Below are 10,485 nucleotides of genomic sequence, written 5' to 3' on the forward strand. Positions count from 1 at the left end.
GTGCTGAGGTGTACATGGCCACGCCGTCGCTCTTCTTTCTGTTCATTAGCAGTAACAAGGCTACCAGTCTGTAAGGTCTTTATACATGAGCAGCATGCAAACGTATTCCGGCGTACCTTGCCACTGAGTCTCCGGAGAGCTTCTTCAAGGTCCTGGCTGGTGTGTTGCTACAATTCTGCCCTTAAGCAGGAGACTCACGGAGGCCAATCTAAAGATACAGCAGCAGGTTCTCTCTAGAAAAAGTCAAGTGACTCTAGTCTGATTCACTTGAAATGTAGTCTACCCTCAATGTTTGCGCGATTTCATGTGGATCTTTCAGTCTCCATCATGTCATTGAATTGTATGTATTTGCTGTTGTGTTTGCAGGGGGCAGAGGCCCGTTCAAAGACTCCAAGAGACCAGGACTGGCTGGACCACCTCAACCACATCCTCCAGCAGAAGGTCAGGATCACACAAGTTACTCATTCCTGCACAAACACCAGATATAAACTGCCTCCCTTCATTTCCTTCGGTTCAGTTTATTTATTAGCAGGATTACGGGACAACTACAAACTCGATATCATGAAACTTGGTGGGAGGGTGTTTCATGGCCCAAAGAAGAACCCATTGAATGGAGTAGATCCGAATCAAGGGGCAGATACACAAATTATTTTTCACTTTCATTTACATTGCAAGGTAGTGCGTTGTTTGGCGGAGGTCTACGCTTTCCAAGTGCCCTTCTAGTTGTTAAATAGATTTCCAGCGTAGCACAGCTCTTTATTGAGGTGCAGATTTGTAGAACAAATTTTTCTCTTAATACAGCTCCTCTAAAAGTAGTTAGAGTTGCCAAAGTCAAGTTTTATGTTTTACAAAGCAACACTCTAAAAAGTCATAATTTTTTGATATATTGAATGTTCTTGTTTGATAAATTAGTTTAGGAATAATTATTTTAGCTCCACATTGCAGATGTGTTGCTTTGTCAGTCTTCAGTGTAGACATTTTTGGGCACCAGTTTCACCCAAAAACAGTAAATGAAGAATGAATTTTTCATTCCCACACCAATGTGTCCTGCTCTAGGCTCCGAAAAAACCCAAAAAAGAAACAATGATGCAAAAGATAAAACAAAGAAAAGCAACCACATCCTCGCTGTGTGTGTGTGTGTTTCTTTGTGTGTGCCCAGCCACTCATCTGTGAGTGCTCTGCTGGAGCTTTACTCGAGTGCTGTCAACGTCTGCTCGCTGTGATATGTGTATGATTGAGAGTGTCGACTGTGTGTATGTGTGTCTTGTCTGTGTTCTTGTCAGCGGCTGCCGCAGGCACTCATGCGTCGCCTCCGCACCACGACACACACCAGACACTGTTCTCTTGTTCCCCAGATCTTCTCCTGACCTTTCCACCTTCCTCTCCCCCTCCCACACTAACACACACAAACACACACACACACACACACACAAAAAACACTCTACTGAATCCATGTTTTTCCCTTCTAGCTGGACAGCTCTCAGTCCCTGTTCTCTGTCTCTCTCTGCCATCCTCCACTGTCCTGCATTCCTCTCTCTCTCTCGCTCTCTCGCTCTCTCTCTCTGGCTCAGACCCCGAGGCAGCTTGTTAGTGGGGAACTAAATATTGATTTGGCGGGCCTGTCGATGCCGGGAGAATGAGCTAGTGTCCACCAGAGACCTCGGCACCAGCAGCCTGCTATCGACGTTTTCCGTGGGCAGAACAGGGGTGGTGGGAGGGGGAGTGGAGGGGGGGAGTGGAGGAGGAGGAGGAGAAGAGTGGAGTATGACAAGGCTGAGACTCGCCCCTAGGTCTCAGTGGGGACCGCTGGGACCACCGCAGTCATCCCCCCCTCTCTGCAACAGACTTTTTCTTTCCCCTTTCAAGTCCATCTTGTGCTGTTTTCTGTTTGTTTATTTATTTTAAATCTTTTCTCTCTCTCTCTCTTCTGTTTTTTTAAAGAGCATGCTGTCGTAGCAAGGGGACAGCCGACTCTGTGTCTGCATGTGTCTCTCGTCTTATCGTCTATTTTTCTGACAGGCTGGTGTGATATCTTACACACTAAGAGACCAGGAGAAGGGTCTATGAAGACGCTCTTAGTGCCTGTCTGTTGGTTGATTGAGGTAGATCTCCTAATTTGAAGCTGTGAAGACCCCTATGATAACGTGCCTGAACTACACATGCCGCTGATGCTGAGAAGCGAGCGTTTTCATAGTGAGGGAATTCACTTCAAGAGCTCTCATACTGTAGCCCCTTTGCCTCTCTACTCTCTGTCATAGCTTATGAAAGGCTCACCAAGCAGAACATCTGTGAAGTGAAATGGCCCGGCCTGTCACCCTGCCTGTGACACTAATAACACACTCCCCTAATAGTGATATGATCCTACCCCGAGCTGCACTCACACACACACACACACACACACACACACACACACACACACACTTCTTCGGTTAAAAAGACACAGAGACAGAAATAGACTCTGTGTAAGGAAAGATGAGAGAGAGATCCATGTCCTTAACTGGCTGGCTGTCACTGAAAGAGGATGAGGATGTGTCCATCGGCGTGTACGTCTGGGTGTGTGCACGTATTTGTGTGTGCATGTGCACTCTCACGACAGCCTCATCTTGTCACTGTCAGTGCCTAATGGAGCTGCCAGTGGGACAGCACTTTATTATCTCAGTGGCCCTGTCAATAGCAAACCCATCACTCACTCTGCGTGTGTGTGTGTGTGTGTGTGTGTGTGTGTGTGTGTGTGTGTGTGTGTGTGTGTGTGTGTGTGTGTGTGTGTGTGTGTGTGTGTGTGTGTGTGTAGATGTGAAAGTGCTGCTATGTATGTGTGCATCCGTGTCTCTGTGTGTGAGCTGTTGCTCGCCGTTCACCGCCGTGCACCGCCACATGTCAGCGTAACAAGAGAGAGAGACGTCCACAACACGTTGGCAAACAGTGTGTGTGAACGCTCTGAGTTACTGCTCCCTCCACGCCGGAGCAGTGGCATAGATTTCTGGAGCCCCCTCACCGCTGCCCCACACGTCCACTCAAAACCAAATGAAACATTGCATTCATTTCCTCGTCTCTCACCTCTACTGGGAAGTTAATGAAATCAAACCCTACGCATCTCAGTGGAGAGCCACCATAAGCGGCGCTCCATAGCCGGGATCGAGGGACGGTGCTATCTAATAATCATGAGCAGGCCAGGGGGTGTACTGTATGGCTCCACCGCAACCCACCATGAATAAGGCCAGCAGAGAAGATGGAGTGTCCATGTGGGCCACAGGGTCCAGGCACCGGCCCGGGGAAGCATTGATTTAATTGCCTTTGGTTTATTTGTGGAGTCCTAATTATTGACTGGAGGTAGAATTTAATGGGCCAAGTCTTTATGAAGACAGGGAAATGACTGGCTTCTGCTGCTGGCCAATAATGAACACGAGGAGCATGTGCACGCAAGCATGTGCACATGCATGCAAACACACTCGCACACACGCTCCCTCCAGATCATTTTTCAGACTCATTTTGTACACATACACGTACCCATCTCAAGCCTCATGACAGCATAATAACATTTAAAAAGTCATTGACTCTGTTGATTTCTTTATGGGAGGACAGTGGTTTGGGGCGGCGCTGAGGGCCTGCTAATATTTACTTCACGATCACGCCCGAGGGAGACGTACAAGCATCACTTCTTATCAGCCTCCCAACTATAACAAGCAGGTGAACATTACATTAAGACAGTAGTAGAGACAGGCCAGACCCATCTGGACCGGACCTGTTATAAAACATAAAAGGCGTTTATGGATGGACCACAGGGCTGAACATTTTCCTGTAATTTCAAAGCCTTATTGAACTTTGGGGAAGGATTTCTGCTGCTTATTGATGTGATGTTAATGGCATCATTTATCTATATCCAAATAGACTTTATTCATGTCACCTCTTGTCAAAGCCTCTCATCATTTTGGTGGTTCCCTTGGGTATTACATCATTGACCCTTAGTCGTAAATATATCAAAGGCTCCGTGCTGATGCAGTGGGAAAGTTTTCTATTGTTGTCGGTGCTGTGAGGGTGAGGGGTAAGTGTGTTGTGTTGTGTGGCTCATTATGCCTCTGTAATGACAAGGAACAGCTCTGAGTCCCACACTTCTCTCCGAAGGAAAGTGACTCTAATTAAGCCTTATTTAATGATTGCGCTAATTAAATCAGCCACTCTTTTTCTGTCTCTGTGTGTGTGTGTGTGTGTGTGTGTGTGTGTGTGTGTGTGTGTGTGTGTGTGTGTGTGTGTGTGTGTGTGTGTGTGTGTGTGTGTGTGTGTGTGTGTGTGTGTGTGTGTGTGTGTGTGTGTGTGTGTAAGGGGACTCGAGACGAGCCTTTGTACTGTAAATACGACAGTGGAACAGTGGCAGGGATTAAGGGGGGAGCAATCCCAGGAGGAGACTTTACTAATACCAGAGCACACTGTGACTTATTCGTTAAGTTCAACTTGCAATTCCACATAAATAGAAACAGCAGATGCAGCCTTTTTGCCGCTGTTTCTTTGCCATTAAACTGTTGGGGCGATTACTTAACCAGGCGAGCTAGAAAATATCAAACGGCACATTCCAGGAGATGAGTTCAAACAGGCCGAGTGAATAATCTCTTTATTATTCTTGAGTCATGATGCTATTTGGGAGCTTTAAGGTTACTGCTAGTCTGATTTTACCCGGGGGTCGTCCTTTGGAGCGAAGTGGACTTTGGCTCTTTTATGTTACTACAGGAAAAGAATTAATGATGAAAGTACACATTTCCTCATTGAATAGATGACTAGATGTGTTACATTCCCTTATGTCAGAGAACAAACATTGAGAGGCAACAATTCTATGTGTGACAGTTTGCTGCAGGCACAGCCACTTTTGTTGATTGTAACTGCTTCCCAGTACATTACCTCGGCCAATGAGCCGTACGGTTAATCACGGCCTTGCTCTTGATTGCTGAATCCACCTAAAGATTGCATCTGTTTTGTATGGATATCACCTTTCTATATTTATACCCCAATCGTGCCTGAATCATCTAATTTTCACACCTAATGAGTAGGAACCTGAAACAAAGACCCGGTGCTTTCCTGTGTTTAATCTAGGGTGTATTTAGGTCAGATCCCTAACAAATGCATGTTGCACACCGAAATGATGTTTCCAAACAACGTATCAAGAAAAGGAGAGATTTTTAATTACAGTATTTGTGGCCCCAAGTGTCCAATTCCCTTTCATATCAGTCTCTAGTGACCTTAAGGGGAGAAAAGAGAGGGATCCGCTCCGCTGCAGGAGTAGGTAATTACGAGGTAGAGGGAGAGAATAGGCTTGTCGGTGCTTCAGTGATTTCCTTACCTGAGCCCCTCTTTGCAAATGTGACATATTCATTATCAGAGATAATCAAATGCAAGACTTTTATGGTGTATGGTGCCTTTGTGCTTTTTTTTTATGCTGTTGTTGTTGTTATTCCCCCGTTTGATAAATTTGATTTTCAAACAAAAGTGAGAAGATCAAAGATCAAAGAGATTTTTTTTTCCCCCTCTGTGATAAAACTACTATAACTACTTCTCCCTTACCTTGAGTAGTGGCCTAGATTGGAGTCGGCTCACCAGTCAGGGACAAAGATTTATAGCAAGAATCCTTCACCACTGTGATACCGCTCCTGTCATACCAGTTAGATCCTCAACCTTACTTTTTTATGGTTATTATCAAATTAAGAAGAAGTGTAAAGTGTGTTACGGTAAAATATACACTGTAAGGTTTGCTGTTGTTACAGCTATACAGGAAGTCACTCCTGTATGACATTTGAATAAACCCAAATGTCGCTTATTTGAAGCAGCAAAGTCTGCCTAATTATACATGGCTGTCACATTTATATTGATAAGGTGGTAAACTAGTTAATAACTGAGAAAGACCACTTGGTAGTCACATGCTGAGCACATGAAGACATTTGAATGAAGTACCCCCTTATATCTCTTTCAGACTCTCTGATTCCTCCTCCTCCTTCATTCTGACTCATTTAGATATCCAGCAGTCTTACACCAATCTTTACACCTACTCCCAAATTGGGCCCTTGGAAATAATTTTCACTAACCCGTTCTGAGGGAGAAGACAAAAGAGCTGGGATGATCGATCTTTAAAAAAAAAAAAAAGTTGATGTGTGTAATGCCACTACCAGACAATGGTCACTGGAGTGCTGCAACTTTGAGCTGCTCCCTGCCTTGAGGTGTGCCCCAGGCTATAGAATAGCAATGTCATTTAATTGGCTCATGAAAACACCTTTTGCTTGCAGCTCTTGTTCTTGTCTTCACACACACACACACACACACACACACACACACACACACACACACACACACACACACACACACACACACACACACACACACACACACACACACACACACACACACACTTGTCAGTGTCAGTGGCTTTGCATGTCAGTTCACTTCTGAAACATGTTCATGGAATCACACCTAGACAAAAGGTCTTCTCTGCAGGGCCTGTTGAATAGTAATGATGTGAGTTAGCATGGCTTAATGCTACAGTAGCCTTTTTTTAGTGTAGCCATAGGGGACAGGGCCTCTTGCAAAGTAGCGGCCGCGTTGCTTAGTGCTGGGGTTGGCTAGCTCTGCCAAAGGGGACAGGGGAACCAGCTAAATCAACTGTAGCATAGCATTAGTGCCAGATCCTAACACTGCCTTAAGCAGCCCAGGGGACCCGGTAGAGCAGCTGCATCACAGCTTATCGCAAACCTTCCTGCTGGGTATCGGTCCCCAGCAAACGTGGCTGTCAGATGAATGGAAAGGACGGTCCTCCTGCTGGTCCTGTCCGTGAGTCCGTGTTTGAGCTCTTGGGCTTTCCTGTGCCAAAAAATCTGCTGATGTAAGTCACACAGCAATAGGGAGATGAATCTGAATGAGAGGCATTTTATCAAACACAACAGAATAATTTATAATAATTTACTTGTTGTCAACGATCGACTTTAATTAAGGTTTATAAAGACGTGGTTGCGGTCGTATCTATGCTTTCACGTATGGTTAAGACGCCAACCATAAACTGCAACATCCCTGGTTCTCTCCTTCCCTTGTGTCTTGTCATCCCTGACTGAGATGAAAAGTTGGAATGCCCAGATTATACTTAAAAATGAAGGGATTAAAAGCAGATGGATTTTAATCTGTTTAAGACTTAAATATCCCTCCATTTGGTTTATCTAGATCATGTTTACCTGCGAGTGTTGTTTACCCATATTCCCATATCGGTACTTTTAATGATCCAGTCTCCCTCTTTGCTGTCCCATAGAGCCTCGTGTTGTGGCTGTGTCTTTATTTTAGTGGGTTTGTTTGCATAGTTAGTGACTCTAACTGCAATTAGCTGATTAGGAAATTGTGTGCGTGTGTGTGTGTGTGTGTGTGTGCGTGCCGATGTGAATGTGTGTGTGAGACAGGGAGAGCGAATTCTCCCTGAAGGACGGAGGCAGAGGGAGATGTCTCAGCAGTTACTTCAGTGTAGTGGTTCTCTGAGGAATAGCGCTGTGTGTTTGAAGCATCCAGTGCTGTTGAAACTGACTCCCCACTGCACACACACACACACACACACACACACACACACACACACACACACACACACACACACACACATCCCGGCACACGGCACCTTGTGTTCCCTGCTCCTGTTACCTTTAATGAAGAGGAGAGATGTGTCAAGGGGCATGGGGACTGCATGTATTTTAGTTTCTCACTCTCCTGACATATTGGATAGTGATAAGACGATAGTTTCAAATGTCCTTAAAACATGTGAGCTGCAGACCTAATTCCAAAATGTGTTTGTGTTAATCACTTCAAAGCAACAATACCTTGTATTCCCAGATGCTGATGTTACTCAGTGAAGTTTGTTACAGCACTTCACACTTGTGTCAGCCCTGTTTTTCTCTGTGTATGGTTCAATAGCTTATGTTTTCACATAAAAAGTGAAAGATTTTATGATATAGAAGTCACTATTTTCAGCTTGGCCAGTACACATCTCATCTCATGCCATGTGACTTAGAAAATTGCTCAGGGAATGAATTTGTCTCCCTCGCTTGGAAAAGGCGCTTGTAAAAGGCTGCTCATAACTTGTAGTGAATATTTATGGGTGATACAGTATGAATGCCCGCCTTTGATCAGGCGCCCTAATGACCATAAAATCCTTGTGTTGATTCGGAGGAAAAACTAAATTAGCCAGAACTCGGATGAGTAGCCTGCCAAACACATATAGTTCCTTCATACTCAACCTTTGTAATCCTGTATGATTAAGTGGACATCAGTTCCCATCCTCTCACATTCCCAGCATAAACACAGTCCAGTAAAAACACAACAATGCTGTAAACGTCCCCAGTGATGCTCTTGGTGTTTTAATTATGCCTTGAGGCATCTCTGCTAAAAAGTGATCAACTTATCCCTCTGAGCAGAGAGGAGTGTGCTTCAGCCCACCGAAAATGGGGAATGGTTGCCATTTTTCCTGTGTTTAAAGTATTTTTAAATTATTTTTTTATTCTGTCGTAAACACTACTCACGTGCCCACATGTACGTTGAAAGGTTTTTTGGACGCCATAATCATTCCCCTTGTCTGTATCGACAAGATTCCAATGTAAGATGAGGGACAAAATCCACAGACCTTTTTCATTGCAAAATGAATTCTCTAATTCAGCTGAAGCTCGTATGAGGTTTGTTAAATTGAGTGGGGATCCAACCAAAAATGTCATGTTTTGTTTCTTCCTTAAAGGAAATCCTCAACCACAAACTCACCATTTGTATGTCTATTATTCATCCCGTGTTACCTTGACATTTTGAAGGAAATGTTTCCTTCAAAATTTATTAGTATTCTGACTTATACTTTCTGACTTATACTTCTGACTACCGTTAGTCTTCACTGCCACTATGAACAATAGTAAACAACTATAGCAAACAACAGCTGGTTAGATGAACATATGAGCATGCAAGTGTTGCTTTAAGACAGACTTGAAAAATGTGAACCTATGCTTTGATACTTAAGAATCATACATTACTTTACCACTTATTGAGAATGGAATCTTAGAAAAAAGTAAAGTGTGGGATTATATGTCAAGGCTTCTGCTGTGTAGCCTGTTTTGTGAATTGCTTTGTCAAAACACTCAACATGGCTGGTCCCTCAAAAGTTTCACGAGTCCTCAGGCCCCATCTGAGGATCTGTTGTTTCACAAAACAGCACAAAGGCTCTCTGAAAAGCTGCCAGGTGTCAAAAATCGGACTCTTTTTTTTTTTTTTTTTTTTTTTTTAATAGTGGTGCATTTGTGTGTTTTCCCCATTTTCTCCTACCCCTACCACCACCACCACCACCGCCCCCTCACCCTTTTTCTATCCTTTCCCTCCCCTGCAGATCCCCTCTGCCGGCCAGCTAATGGAGGCTGTGCGCGCGAAGATGAAGGAGAGGAAAGTGCTGACAGAAGAGCTGGCCACGCTCGTAACACCAGTCAGCGAAAAAGCCTGACTCCCTGGGCTGAGGCAGGGAAAACTGTCATCCTCTTCTTTTTCTCCCTCCCTTCTTCTCCCCCCTCCCCGGTTCTTACTCAGTGGGAGCTGGGCTGAGCCAAGCTGAGCCGGGGCAGCAGAACCAATATTTGTGAGAAAAGCGCTGTCGACTCACTCTGGGCCACTGGCTCAACTCAGCAGCCCGGCTTTTGTAAATGAGCCCTCGACATCTGTGTTAGCGCTCAGTGCACTACGTCTATCAGACAGGGCCCCTTTAGCGCCAAGCTAATTTACAGTGCAGCCACTCTCAACGCAGACCTGGGGTGATAAGGCAAATGCTTACGCTAATGTTTAAGTTGGATCTCTCTGGATGCTCTCTTTTTACCTCTCCCCCTAATTTATTTGGCACCTGAAGGACCTTAGGGTACAGGGACTTGACCTAGCAATGCCAAGTCAACACTTTGAGAAAGTCAAGGAGCAGAATATTCACTGTGAGGTTGGATCCATTTATCAGACCTGAGAACATATGCAATGATTGAAGCATACTGAATTTTATTCATCAAATGCAAAGAAGGAAATTACGTCTGTACGTGGATGTTTTAATTTGTTATTTGTATAACTTGTGATCTAGTATTATAATTCATTGCTAATTTATTTCTTAAATATGTTAAATATCAATGATTTCTGCTGAGAAGCTATTCTGAATTCCAAAATAAAAACCCATTTCTCAAATGTTTTTGTCTATATTTTTTATTCTGCACTATTGTTGTGGATTTCATGGTCGTATTTCTAAATGGTGTCTTTTATTTTTTCCAGCAGTTCAAAGGGACTGTCAGTCAGTGTGAGATGGTGACTGAGGGTGCTCTGGTGGACAGCAGGGTTCTCACACCTCTCATGATTGACAGCTGACTGTTGGCATGGTTCCTGTCTGTAACAAGTGACCCCTGCTGTTGACATCATTAACAAGGGTCCACATGAGCACGCACACAGCCCAGCACAGGGGTGTATTAGAGGAGTGGTTAC

At 44.4% G+C, this 10,485-nt stretch overlaps 1 protein-coding gene across 1 annotated transcript in view; it reads left to right on the plus strand.

The window, feature by feature from the left end:
• cntln (centlein, centrosomal protein) overlaps nucleotides 1–10,086 on the plus strand; it is an 84,538-nt gene extending 74,452 nt beyond the window's left edge. The window contains exons 26-27 of the mRNA XM_054604853.1: nucleotides 367–441; nucleotides 9,371–10,086. Of these exons, the coding sequence (XP_054460828.1) occupies nucleotides 367–441; nucleotides 9,371–9,481 (186 nt within the window). The 3' untranslated portion in view covers nucleotides 9,482–10,086. The remainder of the gene's footprint in view (nucleotides 1–366; nucleotides 442–9,370) is intronic.
• Nucleotides 10,087–10,485: the final 399 nt, after the last annotated feature.

Source organism: Anoplopoma fimbria, chromosome 9 (genome assembly GCF_027596085.1).
Source record: "Anoplopoma fimbria isolate UVic2021 breed Golden Eagle Sablefish chromosome 9, Afim_UVic_2022, whole genome shotgun sequence".
In the NCBI taxonomy this organism is placed as follows: Eukaryota; Metazoa; Chordata; class Actinopteri; order Perciformes; family Anoplopomatidae; genus Anoplopoma; species Anoplopoma fimbria.